This window comes from Mirounga leonina, unplaced genomic scaffold (assembly GCF_011800145.1).
Source record: "Mirounga leonina isolate KUSES-001 unplaced genomic scaffold, KU_Mleo_1.0 Mir_104, whole genome shotgun sequence".
NCBI lineage: Eukaryota > Metazoa > Chordata > Mammalia > Carnivora > Phocidae > Mirounga > Mirounga leonina.
Genome location: NW_023270231.1, coordinates 13,052,657 through 13,079,992, shown reverse-complemented (window position 1 = coordinate 13,079,992; position 27,336 = coordinate 13,052,657). Strand labels below are relative to the sequence as shown.

The following is a 27,336-nucleotide window of genomic DNA, read 5'->3' as shown; positions in this document are numbered from 1 at the left end:
TTAAGCACTTGTTTCCCCAAGTATTATGTTCTTTACATGAATCCTAACCTAATCATTGTGCTGGCAAATTACATTTACTTACCCAACAATCACCATCCCCCCTTCCGTGACTACCTTCACTGTCACCAGAAATCTCCACCTTGTCTTTCTATAACTCCCAATTTCTTGGAATAATTCAACATGCCTAGGAGATGAATCTTGACTGATCTAAGCTAATCATGACAATTCTGTTCTTTGCTTATTCAAGTTTTTCCAGCTTCCCTTGCAACGAAATTGGCACATGACCAATGAGATGTGTAGAGTTAATCTGCAGCTTCTGAAAAAGTTCCAGTCTGTTAATTTTCTTGACCTTCCCCTGAATCCAGGTTTGTTATATTCCCCAAATCACCTTTTGCTAAAAAAGAAAAGAGGTTCAATTGAGGAGTCAGACACACATAGATATGAATCTTGGTTTTCTTTGTGAGCAATCCAGGGCAAGATACTTACTTCTGTGAAGCCTCAGTTTTGTCACTTGCCAAACAGGGATAAGTGTTACAAAAGAACAATGGAATGAGGACTATATGGGACAATGAAGACATGTGAAGTTTCTGGGCTCAATAAATGGGACTCCCTATCAAATTAAAATGAATGAAAACACATTCAGCCAACCCAATAAACACTCTCACTAAAATACACAACAAACCTTTCTACTCCACGACCCCACTAAGTAATTTTGGGAAAATAATGTTTTTCTTTTCAGAGACCCGGTTGTTAGGGGGAAAAAAAACACGTTACATAGATAGCTGACAAATTTCCTTTACTTATTTTTGTATTCACATGATTGTAAAAAAGCAGATAGCGTTAAATTGCTATTTTTGGTAAAAACACACAGTGTTCAAACCTAAGAAGGATTACATTCTTTGGACAGGTTTTATTCCCAGGATATCAAATGCCTTGGCCATGACAGCAGCTACTGCTTCACAAAGCAGCATACGCCACATGTTTACCTTCAACACTTGTCCTGAGAAAATAAAAAAAGAGATTGATTTGTCTTTTAAAAAATTACTGAAGAATCTTTTTTAACTTCTGTATTTTACTGAAAGATGAACAGCCTACCCCATCATGTTTTAGGGCTTTAACTACAATTACCTCCATATTAAAAAATAAAGACAATCCAAGAAAGGTTTCTGTTCAAGAAATCTGTTTCTAACTGATAAGGGGAAACAAGTTCTGTAATGATTTCTCTTTCTTTTTAAACGCTTCAAGAGTTTTATCTTAGGTGTCATGGTTTGATATAACTATACACTTTAATTCCAGGATAATGGTGAGATTATTTTTTCTAATAAAGTTTCAGTTCTGAAGGATGACCCTCAAAAACACCTACTTGCCCTATAACAAATTACTTCAGTCTACTTCAATAACTATGTAACCTTAAAGCCTAGGTAAGATAAGATACCAATTTTCTCCCAAGGGCAGTTTCCATTACCAAGAACTCCCAAAGACTCATTCTGGAACCCCGCTTTTGTTGGCAATGTCCTACTCCTAGTCCTCTTCCAATTGTTTTCTATGGTTCCATGCCATGTGCCTGAGGGTGGGGAAACTCCTTTGGGAATGAGAATTACATTTATGCTCTTATGAGATCTAGTTGAATTTTGTCTATTATATATGATATGGACCAGTATATAACTGGGGGAAAAAGGGGAGGAAGGTGTTCTAGTAATAAAACAAGTTGAAAACCATCTACACCCAATTCAAATAAATGCCTTGCTGGTGCCCTACCCCCCAATATGACCACTCAAAGAGACACTGACCAGTTTGTCGATCTTTCTCCACACAATAGCAGCTATCATAGAATTCTGTGAAAGTAGTTGCCAGCTCATAGATATAATCACAGAGTGTGTGGAGAAATAAGTCATCTAAAATCTTCTGGAGAATCTCAGGAAACCGTAAAATGCACCGGCCTAGTTTCCATTCCTTCTCATGGTCCAAAATGATCTTGGTCTCTTGAGCAGCTTTCTGGAGCATCTCTTCATCAATATTGGCCAGACGAGCAATAGACCTAAGAAATCAGACAATAGCCATCATTCATCATTTTCTGTGGTTAGGCACATTCTTCTCCACTTAAGAGATAACGTAGTAAGAAATGACTGATATAAATTGGAAATCCTATCAATTGATTCAAAATAAAACACCACTACAATTACCTGATTCTAGTGAAGGCATACAACAAGTAAGCAGCCGTGTTTCCTCTGTCATCCAGCATTTTGTCAAAGGAGAAGATGTAGTCATTCAACCGGTTATGAGAAAGATCAGCATATTTGATACAACCATAAGCAACAGATGTCTGAGCAGCCTTTAATTCCTCTGCGGTTAAGACCTTTTGGGGAAAAAAAACAACTTCATAGTTTACTGACCACTGCCTTTGTCCTGGCGTCTCAGGCTCAAGACAGGGATCAGGAGCATCTAATGGTTTTCCTTTATCAGTTAATTTTAATAAATATTGACACTGAGGGAACATGGGCTAATCTACAAATAAAAGAATAATGAAAATAGAACTCATCAGCTCTGCATATCAAAAAGTGTTTCTATGAGAACCTTATCTGTAAAATATGAAGTGTCAGCTTGAATACTTTCCCCACAAAACATTCAGTAGATATGAAATAGAAAGCACCATTAGAGAAAGACAGATACCATATGATTTTGCTCACGTGGGACCTAAGAAACAAATGAACAGATTAAAAAAACAAACAAAAAACAGAGAACAAACTGGTGGTTACCAGAAGGGAGGCGGATGGGGGGGATGGGTGAAATAGGTGAAGGGGATTAAAAGTACACTTAATCTTGATGAACACCGAGTATGTACAGAATTGTTGAATCACTATACTATACACCTGAAACTATGTTAATTACACTGTAATTTAAAAAACAAAACACGATGTCAGGAGTAGGAGACAGAACTCATGCACTGTTTTGTTAATATCTGGCCATGTATTCTGAAGCACTATCAGGCCACAAGTGATTAAGGTTCTGTTCTGGACATGGAGTAGCCTATAATATACCATCATGTACCATCATGTACCAAACCTTCTACCAAAAGCAGCTATTTAAAAGTTAGGTAAATCATATGAAACAACCATATGAAGTCACCAGGGAACATTAACACAAGCAAAGTTTGAGGGGCTATATATAATCTTTGGGAGAAGGGAAACACAGAAGTTGACTGAGTTCCACATTTACCTGACCTTTACCCCTAGGACACTGTCCAAATCACTATGTGGTGGACAAACAGGGAACAAAAGCCAAGCAGAAAGAAGTGTTCTTACTGGGGTAAGAAGACAGAGTTGAGTTTGGGGATGCCAAAATAGGACAAAAATCACCAAGAGGGAACCACAGAGGAGTGAAAAACTCTGTGAACGCATTTCTTTAAAACCACCAAGTGGCTGGCATTAACAAGGCAGGATTCCCCAAAAATCCAGCAGGAAAGAGCAAGTGGGTGGCTGAAGAACTGAGCAGATGTGTGAGGCTAGGGCATCCCAGCAGGAGCACGGGCACTAGTGAATACCCTGGTGAAACTCGAAGGGCCATATTTCACCAATAAGAACCTCACCCTAAGAGTAAAACTGAAATGCTTCATTCAGCCCTAACAAAGCCTAAGCCCAAGACTGACAGAATTAAGATAATCAGCTGGTATGCTATCTGCCAGAGGAAGATTTAAATGATTATTGGAGGGGGGCGCCTGCCTGGGTGGCTCAGTCGTTAAGCATCTGCCTTCAGCTCAGGTCATGATCCCAGAGTCCTGGGATCGAGCCCCACATTGGCTCCCTGCTCCACAGGAAGCCTGCTTCTCCCTCTCCCACTCTCCCTGCTTGTGTTCCCTCTCTTGCTGTGTCTCTCTCTGTCAAATAAATAAATAGAAACTTAAAAGATTGTTGGAGGAAGATGACATTATATAGAACTTTTATAATTTTGCATTCACAACACCCAGCATCCAGTTAAAACAAAAAACAAAAACCCAGCCTAATAAAACCAATAGATGTAACTGAAAATCAAGAGGGGGTTGGGTGGGAGGAAGATGAAAAAGAAAAGAGAAACAAAAATAACAAAAGCAACTTTAAATCTGGAATTGCTTTAAATAAAGATATTAAAAAATACTAATTACAAAGGGGAAAAACATTAACTTTACACTGGAGAAAACTGTATCACCTTAACAAAGTGATCAAAATTAATGAACAATCATTACACTTATCAACACCATGTGCCTTCTGAAATGAAGTGAGGATTTTAGAACTCATGTCTTGACAAGGTTGCATAACTTGAATTAATCATTAGGAAACAGCAAGTCCAGCTGAGAGACAGTCTACAAAAAGCTGACCAGTACCCTTCAGAAGTGTCAAGATCACGAAATTCAAAGAGCAGGGAATGACCCAGATTTAGAAATATTAAGGAGACATGACAATTAACTGCAACAGGTAATCCTGGATTAGGTCCTGGACTAGGACATTCATGAGACAAATGGTAAAACCTGAATAAGATCTGTAGACTAGTTACTATTCCTACATCAATTTTAATATCCTAATTCTATAATTATACTATGCATACACAAGATATTGATATTTGGGGAAGCTAAAAATAGTATAGTAATTCCTTGTACTATTTTGTAATTTTTTGTATGTCTAAAATTATTTCAAAATGAAAAGCTAAAAGAAAACTATAATTAAGGTGTTCAAAAAATCAGAGGAGGGGGGCCTGGGTGGCTCAGTCAGTTAAGCATCTGCCTTCATTCGGCTCAGGTCATGATCCCAGAGTCCTGGGATTGAGCCCCAGCATTGAGCCCTGCATCGGGCTCCCTGCTCAGTGGGGAGTCTTCCTTTTCCCTGGGCTCCTCCCCCTCAACTTGTGCTCTCTCAAATGAATAAATAAAACCTTAAAAAAAAAATTGAAGGGGCAGAACTGTAGAAAATATTCAAAAGGAAGCAGAGGGAGGAAAAAAATATGGAAAAAAAAAAGCAGACAGGCACCTGGGTGGCTCAGTTAGTTGAGCGTCTGCCTTTGGCTCAGGTCATGATCCCAGAGTCCTGGGACGAGCCCCGCCATTAGGCTCCCTGCTCAGTGGGGAGTCTGCTTCTCATTCCTCAATGAGAAGCTCGTCTCTCTCTCAACATTTTTTTTTTAAAGATTTTATTTATTTATTTGAGAGAGAGTGAGTGAGAGCATGAGCAGGGTGAAGGGCAGAGGGGGAAGCCTGGGGAATCCGATGTGGGGCTCGATCCCAGGACTCCAGGATCATGACCTGAGCCAAAGACACTTAATGACTGAGCCACCCAGGCGCCCCTCTCAAATAAAATCTTAAAAAAAAAAAGCAGAGTGTGAGAGACATGTAGGACACACAGTCAAAAATTCTAACACAGTACTCAGAATTTTGAAAAGAACAGAATAGGGCAAAGATGCAATAATTTAAGAGCTATGGCTGAGAATTTTCCTAAACTGATGAAAGGATACAACCTACAGATTAAGGAAGCTCAGCTACTTCCCAAACAGGATGAGTACACCCCCACCCCCCACCCGCAAAAACCCTCAAACCATACTTTGGCCTTTCTTAGTCAAAATACTAAAACAAAGTCTAAGAAAAATAGTAAAAGTAGTCTAAGAAAAAGTCACATTATCTTTTTTTTTTTAAAGATTTTATTTGAGAGAGAATGAAAGAGAGAGCACAAGAGGGGGGGAGGGTCAGACGGAGAAGTAGACTCTCTGCTAAGCAGGGAGCCCGATGTGGGACTCGATCTCAGGACTCCAGGATCATGACCTGAGCCGAAGGCAGTCGCTTAACCAACTGAGCCACCCAGGTGCCCAAAAGTCACATTATCTTTATTTTTTTTTTTAGATTTTATTTATTTGACAGGGAGAGATACAGCGAGAGAGGGAACACAAGCAGCAGGAGTGGGAGAGGGAGAAGCAGGCTTCCCGCCAAGCAGGGAGCCCGATGCGGGGCTCGATCCCAGGACTCCGGGATCATGACCCGAGCTGAAGGCAGACGCTTAACGACTGAGCCACCCAGGCGCCCCGTCACATTATCTTTAAAGGAGCAACAATGAGACAACTGATATTCCAAGAAACTACAGAAGCTGGAAGACAACGGAATACCACCTTTAAAATGCTCAAAGAACAGGGGTGCCTGGGTGTCTCAGTCGTTCAGCGTCTGCCTTCAGCTCAGGTCATGATCCCAGGGTCCTGGGATCGAGCCCCGTGTTGGGCTCCTTGTTCAGCGGGGAGCCTGCTTCTCCCTCTCCCACTCCCCCTGCTTGTGTTCCCTCACTTGCTGTGTTTTTCTCTGTCAAACAAATAAATAAAATCTTAAATAAAATAAAATGCTCAAAGAACAGCTGCTGGGCTAGAATCCTATGCCTGCTAAAAATACTGTTCACAACTAAAGGCAATACAAAGATGTTTTCAGACAAACAAATGCCAACAGAACTTATCACCAGCAGACCTGCACTACAAAAAAAATACTAAAAGGAGATCTTCAGACTGAAGGAAAATAATCCCTGATGGAAGCAAAAACACTTCAGGAAGGAATGAAGTGCACAGGAAAGGGTAAATATGTAAATATAAATGAATATTGATGGTTTGCAACAAATAATGGTTAAAAGACTTGAAAAGACCCTTCATAAAAGATATATAAATGGCCAATAAGCATTAAAAAAGGCAATCAACATCATGACTCATCAGGGAAACGGAATTTTGTTTTTGAGAGGGAGCAAAAGAGCAAGCATGCGTATGTGCATGGGGGGAGGGGAGACAGAGGGAGAATCTTAAGCAGGCTCCATGCTCTGCTCAGAGCCCGATCTCAACGATCCTGAGATCATGACCTGAGCCAAACTCAAGAGTCAGAGGCTTAACTAACTGAGCCACCTAGGTACCCCAAGAAATGCAAATTTTAACCACAGTAAGATGCCACTGCCTTCACCAGAAGACTGACAAATCCAGTGTTGGTAGATGGGGGCAACTGGAGTGATCATATATTCATGATGGGAGTGCATAATGGTTACAATACTCTCCTTGGCAATTTTTAATGAAGTTAAGCATAAGCCAACTTTAACCCTAAACCCAGCAATGATATTCCTAGATATATATCCCCAAGTAAAAGTGCATGTATCCATAAAAGGGCTTTAACAATGTTGAAATTAACATTTTATTCATAACAATCAACAAACGGAAACATCCCTAATGCCCATCAACAGAATGAATGAACAAAATCTGGTATATTCATTCATACAACAGAACACTATTCCTTTTTTTTAAGATTTTATTTATTTGACAGAGAGAGACACAGTGAGAGAGGGAACACAAGCAGGGGGAGTGGGAGAGGCAGAAGCAGGCTTCCCGCTGAGCAGGGAGCCCTATGCAGGGCTCGATCCCAGGACTCTGGGATCATGACCGGAGCCGAAGGCAGACTCGTAACGACTGAGCCACCCAGGCGCCCCAACAGAACACTATTCTTTAGCAATAAAAAGAAATGAACTACTGATACACCTAGAAAACAGCACCATATTATATGAAGTCCTAGAATAAATGAAAGTGACCCATGGTGACAGGAAATTTTCTGGGGTGATGGCTGGAGTTACCAGGCATACATATGTGTAAGAAATCATCATATTTTACATTTTACTGTATGCAAATTGGCCAAATAGAAGAGCCAAAGCAGTTTTTACCATCATGCAGAGTAAACAAATTGGTTAGATGACCAAATATTCCACCTTTCATCTGACTGTGCTAGATGTGCCTAAGCCAGAACTAAAAGGAAAAACTACTCTGGAGATACCAGCTGTGGGAGACTTGGCATCCACCTAGTAGAAACAGAGAGAAAAGCTATTCTACATTTCATTTTGTTGGCAATGGAAAGGGAGCAGGTGGGAACAATGTAGTCTCATGGCCTGCCTTCATGCTCTCTGGATTGTCAGTGATCTATCCGAACCAAACGAAAGGGCTTTCCCTCCCTCAAAGGACCTTCTTTTGTGTTGGGCTCTTTCATGTCTATATTTCATCCTACTCTATGTCTCTTTCTGTAATTATACTGTTTATAGTAGTTACGCTCATTCCAAAACATCACTACTGTTTGAATCTCAATTCTTGACCTTCCTATCTTAAAAAATGTTTTTCTTGTGTCTTTTACTCTACTTCTTTCTTGTCAAGTTTTCTTTATTTTGCTTTAATTACTCAAATTCCACACAAATCTAACCATAGTCCTTTTTAAGGGTGCTATGAAAGCCCTTTAAGTTGTTGCCTACTCTGACACGGCTGACCAGTGGCCTTGGGTGGTAGGTGCTGACTGCTAGGACTACTACTCTCCCAAGTGCTCCCTGAAAGAGGAACTCAGCAGATGTAGATCCTATTGTAGGCTGGAGAGTCTAACCTCTTATTTTGAAATAGTTTTGAATCACTGGTTCAAAGTAGTGACAGGAGAATGCAAATAAGAAGCAGAGATAATATGCCACATTAACACAGGAGGAAACAGCCTTTTTAATAGCCAAGAACTGTATTTTCAAACTAAATGCTCAGTAAGGAAACTTACTGTGCAATAAAATCTGAGTAATATAAGCTTGTCCTAAGTGGATTTGCTCCTCATAATGCTCCCCAGTTCTTTTGATAAAAACAAAAATGAAAAAATCACAACACAACATATGTTACACAACAATATGCAAACAAGGCTTAGGATTACCTTGTCTCTTTCTTTTTCCTTCAATTTGTCCATGGATCGTTTTAGTCCTTCTTCCAGAAGGTCTATGAGGCGCACTGTTTCACCTGAACGTGTTTTAAACTTCTTCCTAAAAAAATTTGAGTCTCAATTAAGTAGATGTTTTTTTTATTAAAGATTATTATTATTATTATTTTTTTTTTTTTTTAATTTGAGACAGAGAGAATGAGAGAGACAGAAAGCACAGGAGAGGGGGGAGGGTCAGAGGGAGAAGCAGGCTCCCCGCCGAGCAGGGAGCCCGATGCGGGACTCGATCCCTGGACTCCGGGATCATGACCTGAGCCGAAGGCAGTGGCTTAACCAACTGAGCCACCCAGGCGCCCAGATTTTTATTATTTTTTGACAGAGAGACAGCAAGAGAGGAAACACAAGCAGGGGGTGTGCCGAGCAGGGAGCTCGACGTGGGGCTCGATCCCAGGACCCTAAGATCATGACCGGAGCTGAAGGCAGACACTTAATGACTGAGCCACCCAGGCGCCCCTCAATTAAGTAGATTTTGAAACAGAACTTCTCACTTAGAAAATCTTTGAAAATGAAGGTTTGACACTGCTTTATTCCAGTTGGCAAAAAGGGAAGATGCCAAAAGAGAGAAAGAGTGGTACTCTTAATTATCTTTCACCTATAGTCCTCAACTGAAAGCTTTCTATGCTTTAGGCTCCTAATAGCATTCTCTTCATGTGGACTTATAATACACTCCCTAAAAGGAAAATAAAGACATTTGTTAATTTGTTTTCATGAACACAAAATCTGGCTTATTCTGGCTTCTTTGAAAAATTAATAAAATACACGTTTCCTCCTAGAACAGTTTGGGAACTAAGCAAATTCCTAACTGGAATCTCATCTGCATTTCTCTAGATAATAATCCCACCTGCTGAGGGCAAGCAACTCTGGATGCACAACAGAAATCAGCTGAAGAGCTTAAGAAAAGCAGGCTACCAGGGCTCCATTCAGACCCACTGAAATCCACCTGTGAGGATGGGGCAAAAGCACTGAGGAGCACTGTCCTGGGCAACATTACCATTAAAAGCATTTCACAGGGGCACCTGGGTGGCTCAGTCGGTTAAGCATCTGTCTTCAGCTCAGGTCATGACCCTAGGGTCCTGGGATCGAGTCCTGCATTGGGCTCCCAGCTCTGCGGGGAGCCTGCTTCTCCCTCCTCCCTGACCCTGATCCCTCTCTAGTCATTTCTCTATCTCAAATAAGTAAAATCTTTAAAAAAAAAAAAAAAGGCATTTCACAAAAATTGGATTCTAGGGGCGCCTGGGTGGCTCAGTCGTTAAGCGTCTGCCTTCGGCTCGGGTCATGATCCCAGGGTCCTAGGATCGAGCCCCACATCGGGCTCCCTGCTTGGCAGGAAGCCTGCTTCTCCCACTCCCGCTCCCCCTGCTTGTGTTCTCTCTCTCACTGTGTCTCTCTGTCAAATAAATAAATAAAATCTTAAAAAAGGATTAAAAAAAAACTGGATTCTACTGGGGCACCTGGCTGGCTCAATTGGTAAAGCATATGATTCTTTTTTTCTTTTTATTTAAAGAGTTATTTCTTATTTTTTAAGACTTTATTTATTTGACAGGGGAGAGAGAGCACAAGCAGGAGGAGCAGCAGAGGGAGAGAGAGAAGCAGGCTCCCCACTGAGCAAGGAGCAGGATGCGGGACTCGATCCCGGGACCCTGGAATCAAGCCGAAGGCAGAGGTTTAACCCACTGAGCCACCCAGGCGCCCTGAGCATGAGATTCTTGATCTCGGGGTCATGAGTTCAAGCCCCATGGTGGCCACAGAGATTACTTTTTAAAAATTGGATTTTACCTATTAAACAGAAGTCTGCACAACACTGAGTTTATAATTTTTTTTTTTAAACGTTAAAAATTCTTTGGGGTGCCTCACTGGCTCAGTCAGTAGAGTGTATGACTCTTGTTCTCAGGGTTGTAAGTTCAAGCCCCACACTGGGTACAGAAATCACTTAAAAATAAAAGCTTAATAAAATCTTAAAAAATTTTTCAAAGCAGTAATGGTACAAATGAAGCATGCTTTTCAATCCAACACAAAGCCCACCAAAATAATCAAGACACTTCCTATTAAAGTTGTATTTTCAGGTACCTTAGAATCTTCTTGCCATTTATCACAGAATTAAAACTCCTTTATTACCCATGCTCTGAATACATTAAATACTTCTGTGGCTTTCCTTATGACATCCCCTAAGTAGTAGTATTCAGCAACCTTCAAATCTTCTGCCTGATAAAATGTTACCCATCATAAAGCTAGACAAAATGGTAAAGGAGGTCTTCCCCTAATGTTGTGTCTATAATAACTGGTCTTTTCTGTTAGTCCTTATTTGCACCTGCCTTGAATTTTTGCGTGTTTTTTTGGTGTTGGCTTATTCCTAGGACCAGTGGTTCTAATATGAAGATCCATTATCTGAGTATCAGAAGTTTTTAAAAAAATACCTAATACCTACTTTAGAACCTAATATATCAATAAGTCCCCTGGTGGGGCCTGGCATGTATAGTTTAACAGGCTCCCCAGGAAATTGCTCCCCTTCATAAGACAGGCTCCTTCAAGGAAAAGGTCATTTTCTATTATCTTTGTGTATACACTGGAGCACCCAGCCAATGCCATGCACAGGTGCTCAGTAAATAGGGGTCCAAGGAAGAAGAGGAAGATGATTAGAGGGTAAACTATTTACTATAATTAAAACAGAAAATTTCAGGGCACCTGGGTGGCTCAGTCAGTTAAGTGTCTGATTCTTGATTTCAACTTAGGTCATGATCTCAGGGTTATGGGATTGAGCTCTGCGTCAGGTTCCACATTCAGCAGGAGTCTGCTTGAGATTCTCTCCCTCTCCCTCTGCCCCTCCCCCCACTGGTATGCTCTCTCTAATAGATAAATCTTTAAAAATAAATAAATAAAACAGAAAATTTCACTAAGAAACAGCAGAATCTGAGCATTTTAATGTATTTTAAAATATGGTAAGCTGCCACTGGTTAACTATTAAAATTATTTTTCTTTAGTGGCCTATGATGCCATAATTACATGATGCAGAGTGCAGAAATATGAAACAACAAATCAAGGGAAAAAAATCCCTTAGCATTACATGATCAACAAGTTAAATGCCAAGATATGAATATTGGTGATAAATGTAGATATAAAAGTAAATTTGATAATTTCACCCAACTGTTAATAATCATCTAAACATCAGTCCGAAAAACGAACAGTTTAGAAACTAAGAAAATATAGGCAATACTCAACTCAGTTTTCAAGCACTTTCTTAGGACAACCATGGACACCAAATAAGGACCTAGTGTCTTGATTGCAAAAAGTGCAGCTCTAGAGAAGAGTCCTACATTATATACAGAAGTTTGATGTTGATTCCAAGTCTGTGATCTCCATATAATCTGTATCTAAAATAATACCTTGACACACCTAGCCTTTTACAATGCTTAATTAAGGCTTCTGTAACAATGGCTAACCAAGCATCTTGAGCAACTTCATGTGGTTTTTAAAACCATTACCATCTTTGTGTTATATTTGGGCTGTATCACTAAATCTAAAATGCCACAGATTTTAAGAGACATGATAATTAAATAGTTAAGTAATCCTAACACACTATTAAATGCAAGATGCTAAAAATTTTGTGCCTTTGAATTGATGAACACTGTCTATATATATTTGCTTGTATTTACCTTTTATTTTGTAAACACTGAACAGAATGTGGGGAAATGACTGGAAAATAGAAAAATTGGAACTATATTAACATGTAGGTCTCAGGGCACCTGGGTGGCTCAGTCAGTTAAGCTAGACATCTACCTTCGGCTCAGGTCATGATCTCAGGGTCCTGGGATCAAGCCCTGCATCGGGCTTCCTGCTCAGCAGGGAGTCTGCTTCTCTCCCTCTGCCCCTCCCCACCACTCATTCTCTCTCTCTCTCAAATAAATAAAAATGTTTAAAAACAAACATGTAGGTCTCAAACTTAGTATTTTTGAGATAAACATAAAAATAAAAGCTGTGAATTTTAAAACTCAATTGGAATCTCAATAAATGTATATGTGTTGACCAGGTGTTCAACTGTGAAGGAAAAAAACCAGACATTTACAAAATGTTTGAAATACACTGTTAAGTATTCTGTTTGAAATCTGAGAAGGTACTATGACAGACTTTACAATTTACTCTTTATAAATCTGTTAAGTCTATTTCATTCAACTTTGTCCAAATCTCTCTAAAAGGCCACATTCTCTAGCAGTGATAAGATATAGGTACAAAAAGTCTCAGTTGGATTCACTATTACCACATATACAGACTAAAGAAAATTGCACATTTTAATTCTAATATGGTATCAAATGAAATGTAGCCTCTTCCAAAGAAATCTGGGGGTCAGGTATGTTATTAACACTGAAGACTTTCCAGACTTACTTGTCTTCCCCCAGCACCACACCAAATCCAGCATGAGACACTCGAGTTACTTTAGGGTCATACCAACCAGCCATTTGAGCAGCACCAAATACTGTCTGGAAGTGCACAGACTACAAAGAAACAAATAGCAAGTTACTTGCTAAGCTTTCTAGTAACAAAAAAGTGACTTAAAACTCTGTGCTTAGGAATAAAGATTTGTAAACTTTACTCACAAATCTTAGAAGGCAAGCGTAATTATAAAAACTCTTCTTTATACCCAATATATGTGAGAGTAGGAGCAGAACTGTTTTACTTTCTATGTCCAAAAGTTTTTAAAGTGGCTGAATTAAGGGTAGCTTCATGTGCAATAATCTCAATTAAATTTTAGGTCCACAACCACCCTTTCAGATAGGAAGGGTCATTGATGTTTATGGAAATAAGCTGAAAAGCTGGGAAGTGTGACCAAATCCAAACCCTGTTTTTCCTCTTATGTTCCACTGCAGTTCTGAATTTTAGTCTTTGGGAAGACTTATAGTCTTCCAGTGCTAAATGCCACAAACCCTACCATACTGTCTCAGCTCCAAACAGATAATATAAGAACATAAACAAATCTACAAACTCACTTGTCCACTGTCCACCACATAGATAATCATATCTGCTTTTTCCTCAAATAGTCTTTGCTTAAGAGCAGCCAGGTCAGATGTATCATAGGTATAACCTCCATCTGATTTTACTATGGTTAATGGTATAGAACATCCTGGGACAAACACAATCTTTCTGCCATCATCCACTTGCACAAATCCTAGGAAAGAAATTTTTATTAATAATGTTAAAAGAATCCTGAAGGAACATAAAAGATGATTTATTATAAGATATTTACTAGAGAGCTCAAGAAATTACATTTTTCCCCCATACTATGGCACTATGACCTACTATGAGTCTTGGAAAATGGCTACTGTCTGGGCACCCATGATGTTCTCAGGGCACACGTGAACTAGCCTGGCAGTTTTCTGGATTCACACTACACCTGGCTCCCAAAATCTTTATAAAACACCTCACAGGGCGCCTGGGTGTCTCAGTCGGTTATCTGACTCTTGGTTTCAGCTCAGGTTATGGTCTCTGGGTCCTAGGATTGAGCCTTGCATTAGGTTCTGCACTCAGCACGGAGTCTGCTTGTCCCTCTCCCTCTGGTCCTCCTCCCGCACTCTCCCTCTCTCTCATAAATAAAAATAAAATCTTAAAAAACACCTTACTGGAGCCCACCTACTCAAAGACACAGAAAACGGAAATCCATGCTCTGTTTTCAAGTTAGAGCCATATACTTCCTCTGGGGAAATATTACTCCCTCCTGAAATGTACTGAACGGAAGTGAAAACTGTACCAGGATCCAGGAAACAAACATAGCAGGGCTTAGCATTTGGAATGATTAGTGGAAAGAAAAAATAAAATCATGTTCTTACATTCATGTCGAAAAAGGCAAAATTCTTTGATGCAATAAGGGACAAGAAAGAACATGATGACAATAACAAAGCTATATTTGACTGTTACTATATACGAAATTTCATTAAGTTTGAAATTCAACCTTCACAATAACTCTATGCAGCAAATATACTCTTAGTATTGGTTTCTTACAGTTTAGGAAACTGAGGCCTGGTAAGGCAAAGGCAGTATAAAATCGTAGTTAAAAACAAGTCCTGAATGTGAAGAAGGGGAACTCTCTTGCACTGCTGGCGGGAATGTAAACTAGTAAACCACACTGGAGAGCAGTATGGAGGTTCCTCAAAATGTTAGAAATAGAACGATCCTGCGATCCAGCAATTGCATTATTAGTATTTACCCAAAGAATACAAAAATACAGATTCCAAGGGAAGCATGCAGCCAGATGCTTACAGCAGCATTATCAACAACAGTCAAACTATGGAGAGCCAAAATGTCCATCGAGTGATGAATGGATAACAATGTGGCATATAAATAGAAAGGGATATTCCTCAGCCATCAAAAAGAATGAAATCTTGTCATTTGCAATGACTCGGATAGAACTAGAGGATATTATGCTAAGTGAAATAAGTCAGAGAAAAACAAATACCATATGATCTCGCTCATATGTGGAATTTAAGAAACAAAACAAACGAACATATGGGAAGGGGCAAGAAAAAAAGGGGAGAGGGAAACAAGCCATAAGAGACTCTTAACAATAGAAAACAGAGGATTGATGGAGGGAGGTAGGTGGTGAATGGGCTAGATAGGTGATGGGTATTAAGGAGGGCACTTAATGATGAGCACTGGGGTGTTGTACGTAAGTGATCAATCACTGAACTGTACTCCAGAAACCAATACTGCAATGTGTTAACTACCAAAAAAAAAAAAAAAGCTCTGAGGCTAGACTGCCTAGGTTTGATTTTCAGACTTGTTATTAGCTTTATGACCTTGGCAAGTAACTAATTTCTCTGTGCTTCCTTCTCATCATTAAAAAAGCCCCTAAAATTTTATTATCTTAAAAGTATATATAATCCGTAGGCCATAGAAGTGATTAATAAATACCAATTCCCATTCAAGGAACCAGGCTTTCTTGGAGAAGACAGGTTAGCTGATTCTAGATCTGAGGCAGGAAACATACAAAATAATCTTAGAATGTTGTGTACCTGAAAGTAAGTAAACTATCAAAGACTATAGGGGTCAAGAAAAAGACAAAAAACAAGACATCCAGTTTGAGGAGGCCACCTTTAGACAAAAATAGGACAGTGAGAAATAAAAAGTGCAGGGCGCCTGAGTGGCTCAGTCGGTTAAGCAACTGCCTTCGGCTCAGGTCATGATCCTGGAGTCCCACGTTGAGTCCAGCATTGGGCTCCCTGCTCAGCAGGGAGTCTGCTTCTCCCTCTGAATCTACCCCCTCTCATGCTCTCTCTCTAATAAACAAAAATCTTAAAAAAAAAAAAATAAATTAAGAAATGTAATAAAAGGTAAATGATTAAAAAATATAAAATATTTGGTGATGAATGGATCTTTATAATAATGCTAAAAACAACTCAGATGAATCTGGAAGATGCTAAGAAACTAATTTACTATCCTGAAACTGATGAATGTATACTGCTTGTCTTTTGTGAACTGTACTTCAGGGTAACCCAAAATTATGTGGCAATGTTTGGCACAGGAGAATTCAAGGTGTAATAAAGAAGGAACAACAGAACACTATCATTTTCCAACCTTTAATGATAATGGATCAAAGTCATGATCATCAACAGCTGCTAAAAACAATAGGGGAAGGTCTAATAGGAAAATGTGTGGCTCTATCAGGCTGACACCTGAACCTACTAATCCACCTTAACACAAAGAGAGCGAACCAGACACTGTTGGGACTGATTGCAAATAAAAGACAAAGAAAAAAACACACAAACCATAATTTAAATCAAGCCTCTTCAGAAGATACAGATATGAGGAAGTGTTAAATAATACCATGTGGGAAATTCTCTAAGACAAATGGCCCAGTTTCTTCAATAACAAAAGAAAAAAGCAGGGAGTGGGGAGGGACCCTATGGATTTACATAATTTTTAAGATGTGTATTAAATGTACAGACTGAAAAAAAACCCTAATGATTAAAAGATTGTAATATTCTCTCCACTTTTGCCTATGTCTAAAAATTTCCATAATGAAAAGCTTAAAAAAAAGGAATGCCTACCTTTATCTTCGAATTCCTTTACAATGTCATTCATCCTGTCTTGATAGAAGGATTCCCCTCTCTCTATTAAAGAGATGTCCAATGCGTCATAGATTTTATTAAACTCTAGGGAAAAAAGTCACCAAATTTAAAAAAATTTGTAAGAATTTAAACAAATAGGAGACATACATCTTACATTATAAGAAATTTATTATTTAACTGCAACATTTTAGGGGCACCTGGGTGGCTCAGTTGGTTAAGTGTCTGCCTTCGGCTCAGCTCATGATCCCAGGGTCCTGGGATCGAGCCCCACATCGGGCTCCCTGCTCAGAGGGGAGCCTGCTTCTCCCCCTCCCTCTGCAGCTCCCCCCCGCTTGTGCTCTGTCAAATAAATGAATAAAATCATAAAAAAAAAAAACCTGCAACATTTATTAAGTAGGCTCCCCGCTTAAAAATATGATAAAGAACATTATATAACATACTGCTATTTTGAAAATGTAAGACACCCATCAAAATATTAATAGTGAGACGGTATTTTTTTTCTTTTTCCCTGTCCACATCTGTTTTTTTCTACAAGCAGCAGGTGCTTCTTGTGTAACTTTAGAAATGGTATCCTTAAACAATGTAAATGAAGAGAAAAAATGAACAGGCCTTTCTTATTTGAGATCAAATATTTTTAAAATTTTCTTATAATTTTCTCTAAATTGTATCATTTACCTGCCTAGCCATGCATCAGTGATGCAATACTACCTAGGGTAGCATTATAAAACATTTTAACAAACTAGTAGTGCAAAATAGCCATCGTTAGCCTTCTTTTTCAAAGATTTATTGGCTATTCTTACCCATTTATTCTTCAAAGTGACCTTTAAAATTATGTTTGAAAACCTGAAATTGTCTTATACCCAGTTATTTATTTCTCTTCACTTTGGTCTGACACATTTCTAAATAAATTTATTCCAATGTGTTTTATAGCTTTGGTTGCTACTATGAATAGGATTTTCCCTCTTTTCTTTCCTGATTAAAAAAAAAGTTTTTGGAATTGAATTTTTTTCCTAATTAATTTTTCTTGGTTTCTAAGAAAGTTAAAATTTGCTCTTGATTATCTTAATAAATTTTCTTAATAGTTGTTTCAGTGTCAGAAAATATTTTTAAAAAGATCTATTTGCCAGTCTTTTAAAGTTTAACATGTCATTAAAGGTCATTCTGAGTAAAGACCCAAGGAAACTACATGCAATGATATTTCTTGGATGAATGAATGAACGAAGCCCAGAAACTCACCTTGGCGGGAAACATCACAGATAAGCTTCCAAGCTTTTGTAATATCTGGATTTTTACTTTGGAGCAAAACTACACACTGGTATGCCCGCTTCTTAAATTCCTCCTCAGTATCAAATCTCTTCTTGGATTCCTATTTTTAAGAGGGAAAAAAAAAAAGTAATGTTTGTAAAAAGCCAGCCTTTTATTTCTAGGTAAAGAATTTCTAAAACAAAAAGCAAACACACCAACAAAAAAAAACAAAGGTGAGGAAAGTGAAAATTTACAACACCAGTACAAAAAACAGAACAGGTGCTCTATCTCAACATTCAACAATAGTTAAAATGAATGTGCCAAAGAACCCTATTACTTCTTTTGAAATCATTTTTCTTGAAAATACCAAATTCTCATCACAGTGCTACCTCCACTTTTCCAATTCACAAAAACCTTCTTCACCCCAATGATTTAAGAGTAATAAAGAATAACTAACAGGTAAAGCTGAATTTTCCGTGCTTCATCTTCCACTTTGGATATGGTCCTGGATGAATAACTCATTCTTTGTAATTAAAAATAATATTGCTTTCATTGTTTCTATCTATTCTGAAAGTAACACATGCTTACTGCAAAAAAATATATATTGTTAATTCTACCCCAACCTAACCAGGGATAATGTTTTGCTGCATTAATTCTAGACATTTCTTTGCAAATACATACCTATGTGTTTTAACAAAAACTGGAATATACAGTTTTTCTTTTACTGTGTTTTATAACATTAGTTATATAATTGACCAGTCTCACATCAGTAAACATATTATTTTCAATTTTTTCATTAGAAAATACTTACCAAGACAAACCCCAAAAAACAGTAACAACAAGAAAAAACCACACAAATGTTTACTTTTTAATGCTGTAATCCTATTCTTGGGAAGTTGTTTATCAAAAGGAAATAATTTTAAAAATAGAAAAAACTTATATGTACACGTTGTCTCAAAGCTGTTTACTGAATGGATAAAAGCATTCCAAAAATGCAGGGAGAAAAAAAACCCAATAGGAATTAATATAAACTTCAGTACATCAATCCAACAAAACAATGTGCAGCCAAACCATACAGTAACATGAAAGTTGATAATGAAATGTTAAACACAATACAAAAATTGTATTATAATCACAATGTAATAAAGATTTGTATATGGATGTCACAAGTGAAAGTTGACCAGTGATCAATTTAAAATTATGGTTTACAGTACATTTGTCTTTTAAAAACTATTCTTACATATACTATAACATTTTCAACTTATATAAAATGAGAACATCAAAAAAATTTTTAAATACTAAAATGTCTTTTGATCAATGAACTTCTAAATTCACTTAATAATGGGTAATATGGTAGAGTTCAACTTTTAACATACACCAATTAAAAATGCAAAGATGCTGTGTTAAGGGGCAGAGAGTTTAGTTTTAACCCCATAGTAGCTTCAAATACCATTCTGAACTCCCTAAAGAAAACTAATAATTATTATGAATGGTAAACACAAAAATATTATAACAATAAATGGTATCTAACCTTATAAAAGGCCTGAAGATCCCCAATAGGAGGTGAAACTGTTAGGTAATCTGGAAATTTATCTTGCAGGTGAGCGATGAGCATGCCAAACTGGGTCCCCCAGTCTCCTATATGGTTTAATCTAATGCCAATCAGAAGACAAAATCATTTAAAAATGAGAAACACAGACATCACATTTGATAACATCTTGTTTATTCAGTTGTCTTCTCAACTGGTTTGCAAGCTCCAGGAGAGGCAAGGACAATGTACATTTAGAAATGTTTACCCACTGGGGTGCCTGGGTGGCTCAGTCAATTAAGTGTCTGCCTTCGGCTCAGGTCATGATCCCAGAGTCCTGCGACTGAGTCCGATGTCAGCCAGTACTCTGCTTCTCTCTCTGGCCCTCCCCCAACTTGTGTTCTCTCTCATTCACTCTCTCTCAAATAAACAAACAAAATCTTTACAAAAAAAATATATAAAATGTATACCCACTGACAGAGTCTGCACATAACCGGCCTCCAGGATTTGTGGTCAATGAAGTTCCTATCAATGGACTATGATTTGTTTATTGTGTAGTTAACTGAGACAGACAGGTGAGCCAATGTTGATCATTACTTTATGAAAATTTTAACTTTTCATCCAATTATCTTAGTGTGATTTAGGCCAATGTCTAAAAAGGTGAGCCAATGTCGATCATTACAGTTTTATGAAAATTTAACTTTTCAACCAATTATCTTAGTGTGATTTGAGAACCAATGTCAGTGGACAAAATTCTTCAAAATGTGTCAATCCAACCACTTTACACCCCTTACTGTTTTTAACTAATCTCAAACCACCAGATCACCTCCTAACTAGATTATTACAATAGTCTTCTTACAGTTCTGCCTTCCTTGCCTAGTTTCTTTACAGACGCCAGACTAATCCTTAATTAGATTACATTGCTCCTCCTAATTAAAATTCTCCAATAGCTTCCCATCACACTTAAGAATAAAATCCCAGTTTCCTACCATGGCCTACAGGCCCAGCATAATCTCCTTCTTGCCTACCCTTCCCCCTAGTAAAATATAACCCCATGGATACAGGAAGCACTCAAGAAATATTTGTGGAATGAATGGGGGAGTTTTTCCTTGGCTCCATCCCCAGACAGTCTAAAAGGTATCAGTTTAGAGAAGCCCAGGACATAATTTATTTAAAAAGCCCACAGGGTGATTAGAAGCAGAACCATACTTATGAATCACTGATTCTTTCTCAAGCAACATTTCCTATTTTCTATAGAAATTTCTAAAGGGAAGAGCACATATACCTTAGCACATCATATCCTGCAAACTCAAAGAGGCGGCACATGCTCTCTCCTATGATAGTTGATCTGAGATGGCCTACATGCATTTCCTTAGCTATGTTGGGAGAGGAGAAGTCAACTACGACCTGAGACAGAAAGAGGGGAAAAAAAAAAAGTTTTTTTAGACAGTATTGTACTTTAATTATTTAAAGTGGTAAATATAGGTACAAAGGCAATTATGTTACAATATATAAATGTATCAAAGTAACACCGTGTACATCTTAAATTTGCATGGTATGTCAATACTGTCAATTAAAAAAAATTTCTAAAGGGGTATAGACATTTTATTCTGCTAACATTCATTAATAACATTTAAAAATAAACTCAGACTTAAATAACAGCTTAGGTTGTAATTCAACTGTGTTAGATTTCTGGTCAATCTATTTGTCCATGATTAATTGGATCAAATTTGTTTATACAAATAATCTATCCTCTATTTCAGCCAAACCTCCTAAGTATCAGCTGGCTACTTCAAATGCCTTGTGGAATGAAGTGAAAAGAAAAATCACGTAATAAGCAAGACCCAGGCAAAAGGCTATTTCAGTTATGTTCATAACCTTGAATATTAATGATTAAATCTCAATATAAAAAGTGACCGCCAGTTCCCTCCCAGCCCTTGTCATACAGCTCTAAGGTGTTAATATATCATTGCAAACTGTGCATATACCTTTTTATTCTCTCCAAGGGCAGGTAGTTTAACACCATTCACCAGGAGACTGGTCAACTGTTGTGATACAAAGTCCTTTCTTAAGTGGACATTAATAAAACCTAATGAACAGTAAGAGGAGAGAAAAAAAAATCAGATAGCTTCCTATCTTAGAATTCTGACTGCTCACTTCCAAAGACTTTCTCAATTTCAATTATGCTGGCTCCAGAATGCTATAAGGCTCTGGCAAAACTTAAAAGACTCCAACACCACCTAAGGCCCTCGAGTTAACTCCTTCTTTCAGTATCTATTTCAAACATTACCACTCTCTTGAAGCTTCCTACTTAATCCTGGGCCCCTTCACTCTCAGTATATGATTTGTTGGTGGACCTTGTATCACAGATTTATCTGCCATTGTCCACCTCCTTTTTGCTAATGAAAAACTGAGTCACAGAGAGGTGAAATAACTCATTCAAGATCAGGCACCTCAGTCTAGACCAAAACCTCAGTTTCGTAACTCTCGATCCAAGGTGTTTCACCACCTTGTTCAGTAGACCAGTTTAAACCTACATTTATATGTTATATGGTTCCTTTTATTTCAAAAAGGACCCAACATCAATACAACTACTTAAGAAGGGTAACACTGTCATACCAGGGCCGGCAATTTCAACTTTTTCAACACATTCATTGTCTGGGAGGTGTTTGGTAATGTTTTCGGCAATTTCTCTTGGATTAACTTTCTGTTCCTTGGTTTTGAGGATCTATAACACAATGTAAAATGATTCATTACACAACAGAGTCCAGCAAGTTACTCAGAAATACACAACTGATAGAGCATGAGATGCATCTGATATTAAGACCCATCAAGAGGCAGAAGCAAAGAAGTCCAATGACCTTGTAGATGGATAGATTAAAGCATCAAGCATCAACAGTGCCAAGAGGAATACAAAAGTGCCCAAGCCACATGATCTCCATTTCAAATGAGTTGCCACACATTATCTGTAACTCTTTTATGAAGATTTAAAATTTGTAGTTATGGGGCGACTGGGTGGCTCAGATGGTTAAGCATCTGCCTTCAGCTCAGGTCACGATCTCCAGGTCCTGGGATCAAGCCCCACGTCAGGCTCCCAGCTCAGCAGGGAGTCTGCTTCTCCCTCTCCCTCTCATGAATAAATAAAATCTTAAAAAAAAAAATACATAAAATTAAATCTTTAGTTATGATGCTGGTTTCCAGGATATTCACATTTGGAATTTTCCAATCATGAAAGTGTGCAATATTCAGGCTTGGGTAATAAAAACAGTACCTTTATAACCTTAACCACAAATATATTATACAATGCAGCTATTTAAACTGGGGAATTCTGGGGCAACCGGGTGGCTCAGCTCGTTGAGCGTCAGGCTCCCTGCTCACTGAGCATGGAGTCCGTTTCCCTCTGCTCTTCCCTCCCCCGCTCCCTCTCTCTTGAGTAACTAAATAAAAATTTAAAAATGTGGGTGCCTGGGAGGCTCAGCCATTAAGCGTCTGTCTTCTGCTCAGGTCATGATCCCAGAATCCTGGGATCGAGCCTCGCATCGGGCTCCCTACTCAGCAGGGGAGTCTGCTTCTCCCTCCGTCCCTCCCCCCTGCTTGTGCTTGCTCACCTCATAAATAAATTTAAAAAATAAAAAATAAATTTAAAAATGTAACTCAAAATGGTTCTTACTAAAAAAAAGGGGGGGGGATTCCTCTAACTGAAAATGAAATACATAAGCCCACCTCAGAGATACCACAGCTGCATCACATATGTAATGGGGACACTGGCTGGTAAATGGCTAATTTGTAATCTCTCACCTTCCAATACTCATCAATAACACACAGCAATCCTGGACATAACAGGAGGGAAGTACCAAGAGTATCAACTACCACCCTTAAATACTGAAAATACATATAAAATATACATATAAAATTTAAATATTCAAACTTGTGTTTTAAAAACAAAAACATACTTCCTCTTTTCTCAAGTTTTTCAGAACTGTGGAAAATGTTCTTTTCATTGAGAATACAATTTGCTACTATTTATGTAAGAAGTAACGATGATGATTAATGCTTAAGAAAATCAAATCACCAAGAATGCTTTACAATAATACAGTCACCTGAGAGATACCCATAGCACTATTACACTGGTAGTCCCCAAACTTGGGCTGTTGACTTGGTGTCACTATCAGAGGAGGATTTTCCAAATCTGGATATGCAGCGTGAATGGCACAACCAAAGACATCTTGCAGTCGGCTATTGATGTTAATCATATCTTTAGTTGGTCTGGTTCTTTCTGCTTGAAGACTCTGAGAAAAAAATGAAAATGTCAACAAAATATTAAATTATCATACAAAATACTCCCCAATATTTTGAGAAACCTTCAATTCAAATGTCTTGAGAAGGTAACACACCAAAAGGTAACATACATTGTGCAATGCTCTCACATCTGGGAAATGCTGAGAAACTAACAGGACAACCATCCAGTAAGTGGTTCTCAGTGGGAGCATGTGATCAAAGTGACCAGGGAAAGAAGTTAGGGTGAATGAATGGGTGTCCCACACAGTATTTTATTCATCTATGACTTGTTTTCTGTTGTTTGTGTACCTTGTGTTTAGCTACTGTTTCTCAGTAGGGCAAAGTATTTGTGAAAGAACCAATGGGCCCCCCCATTACACTGACAGCATTCTGTCATTTACACATTAGAGCTAATATGCATTATGGAAACGTGTATTAGAATACAGTGTACTTGGGGTGCCTAGCTGGCTCAGTCAGTAGAGCATGGGACTCTTGATCTTGGGGCTGTAAGTTCGAGCCCTTACGCTGGGTGTAGAGATTACTTAAAATCTTAAAAAAAAAATAATAATGATAATAAACTGTTCTTCTTTTGTGTTTTTCCTCATACCTTCTACCACACAGACATCTAATAATACTTCTGAATTAAAATAAATACAGAAATGAATACAAATAAGTGCAGAATAAATGAGGTAATCAGAAAAGTGAGGTATTTGGGGGAAGACTCCAAGGAAAAGAAATGTTATTTTAGAAGACTCAAAGAAAAAGTTATTTCAAGCAGAACAGATCCCAAGTAGGTGATTAAAAAGACTTCATGGGAGTGGGGCGGGCAGAGTCTAAGATAAATAAATGGAGTCAGCTTTGGAAAAAAGAATATAATGCCAGTACAGCCTGGCTGAAGTAGTATACACATACTGGAGAACAATTATGCGGGTGAGGTCATCCTCCAGGATGTGTCATCAGCAGACTTGAAAGGCAGGCCACGAAATTAAAACCTCCACTAAAACAAGCTCAGTTTTTTGACAAAACTGATAAACACTGTTAGATTATAAGGTTATTAAATAACAAATACAGCACAAGCTTCATGGAAAAAAAAAAGTTCTGAAATATTAAGTGGAAAAAAACCAAATATGACACTATGAAATATAAAACTGTAAAATAACCAACTTAGGGCAGAGAAGGACTGTGGTTATATTCTAATATTTTCTTTTGATAGAGGAAATTATTTAAAATTCAAAAAACAGTTTTTTAAAAAAAGGACTGGCATAAACTATTAAAAGAAATGTCTCAACCTTATTTGAAGCCTACTTCAAGCTGTTCAAATATTTAGTATGATCAAACATTTCAAGGGGCCCTGGAAGGACAAAGCTACACTAACTTCTCCGTTACTCGCACCAACAACTTAGTCCTAACTAGTCTAAGGCAGGGGAAAAGACAGGGTGTCTTTACTCATGTCTCCACATTCCTCAGGGTATACTTTCTGAATCTTTGGTAACAAAAGTTTTTTAAAAGATACAATAATTCAAATTACAGAATGAAAAACAACCCGCAGTACTTACCTTTCTAAGGATATTCAGTCGATACTTTAATTTTAAATTTTCTTCTCGCAACTGCTCCAAATTTGGAGAAGCTTCCAAAGAGCCGCAGTTCTTTAACCGATCAATTTCAGCAGTCAGAGACTTAATCTCTTTTTCCTAAGGAAAAGGCACTTTGTTCAGTCCACAGTCCACTTATGATTGACGACTTCCGCAATGTGATAAACTGTACCATGAACTTACTCCTCCCCAACAGGGCACGGCAGAGGTGATGGGATTGAAGGGACTTCCCTTTGATAAGCTGTGATCCCCTCCCCCCCAGGCTTTTGATTACATCAGCATATTATCATTTTTTTTTAAATTTTATTCATTTGTCAGAGAGAAGAGAGCACAAACAGGGGGAGGGGCAGGCAGAAGGAGAAGCAGACTCCCCATTACGCAAGGAGCCCCATAAGGGACTGGATCCCAGGACCTCGGAATCATGACCTGAGCTGAAGGTAGATGCTTAACCAACTGAGCCACCCAGGTGCCCCAGCGTATTATCCTTTTGTGTGAAAGAATTAAGTGTGTATGTTGGAGGAGACGCACGGGGGTGTTAAGTACATAATGGGATAAGCCTTATATCCTGTTTCTTTGGTCTTAGTAAACCACTCTGATTTAATGAGAGCACCAGTTAAGTTCAAGAGTGACCAACCTGACTTAACTACCAAATCTTAGGACTTGGGGCTCTTTTAAAAAGGAAATGCCTTTTGTCACATTTAATATACTTCAAGTGTCTTTTGCCCTTTCTTAGACAAAATGACTTCCCAATTTTTCCCTTAGTTTCCATTGTCTCAGATCCTAAACCAGGTTTTTTCTCTAATACCTAAAACTAAAAACATGCCAATCCAGAAGACAATAAAGCTTCCAGCCTAAGAGAATTACTAAAAGGGAGATTCCTCACCTGAAATTTGAGAATGTTCACCAGGAGGTAACTACAGCATGAACAGGTTGCCATAAATGACTATATATCATGTTCCACGCACAGAGCTAAACATTTTCCAGAAATTATCTCTATAATTCTTTATCACAATGCAATGATAAGGTACTTACACCCCCACACTGACAAAGAATATATGGCTCAAAACAAGAAAGAACTTGCCATTTTCCTTGACCAACTTGTATTCTGTGATTGCTGATTTGGTATAAAGCAGTTCCCTTGACAGAAGTACTTAAACCACTTTATTACCCCTCCCCACCTGAGCATAAAAGGCAATGGAAATATCCCACTTCCACTTCTATAAGCTGTGACTGTTCTTCCCCCAGGAATACTGACAGTGGAGGGCAAATGAACCCCTGTGCGGGCTTTTTAGATTCCTCTTGCTCAGTATCAATGGAGAGAACGGCTGAGCTGCGAACGAGGACCCAAGGCTCCCGCTCTTATCCCACTTCCCTCTCTGCCGACCCCCCCCCCCCCCGCATCCTGAGAGAGCACGTGTGTGCGGGGAAGGAGGGGCACAGTGGGGAAAGCCTGTACCGGACACGCCAAGCTTCAGCGCACCGAAGACGCTGGCTGGGGGGCTCTAGGAGAGGACAAGGACCTCTACGTCGGGGATGCTGGTTTGGAAGGCTGAAGATCATTGTCACATGGGCCTTGTTAGGATGGGTTTTTCCTCTCCAGCCTGGAGGGCCATCCCTGGGACGGTGTTCGCTTCCGAGGTAGCACAGACCTGGATCTCGGGACAACGCTGCCCGCGCCCGGGGGGGTGGGGGGACCAGGGCGGTCCCCGCCTCCCTGCCGCTGTCCCGATGCTGCTCGGGTGGGGGGCAGATCCTAGTCCTTCCCCTCCCAGCCTTTTCACTGGTCCCATGTGGTCCTACCTGCTGCAACAGCCTTGCGGAGCACTGAGCCACCAGACCTTCCATCCTCCCGTCAGCAACTAACATTTCAAGTGTCCGGAA

The 27,336-nt window shown here is 38.8% G+C and overlaps 1 protein-coding gene across 1 annotated transcript; it reads right to left on the bottom strand.

The window, feature by feature from the left end:
- Nucleotides 1-775: 775 nt before the first annotated feature.
- RARS1 (arginyl-tRNA synthetase 1) lies at nucleotides 776-27,336 on the bottom strand. Its single transcript, XM_035013906.1, has 15 exons — nucleotides 27,256-27,336; nucleotides 25,420-25,554; nucleotides 23,686-23,874; nucleotides 22,205-22,313; nucleotides 21,574-21,674; nucleotides 20,871-20,992; nucleotides 19,589-19,709; nucleotides 18,049-18,178; nucleotides 16,792-16,896; nucleotides 13,738-13,916; nucleotides 13,136-13,245; nucleotides 8,696-8,801; nucleotides 2,184-2,356; nucleotides 1,791-2,038; nucleotides 776-1,000 (listed from the first exon to the last, which is right to left on the bottom strand). The coding sequence occupies exons 1-15, from the start codon at nucleotides 27,319-27,321 to the stop codon at nucleotides 891-893; spliced, it is 2,004 nt and encodes a 667-aa protein (XP_034869797.1). The 5' UTR covers nucleotides 27,322-27,336; the 3' UTR covers nucleotides 776-890.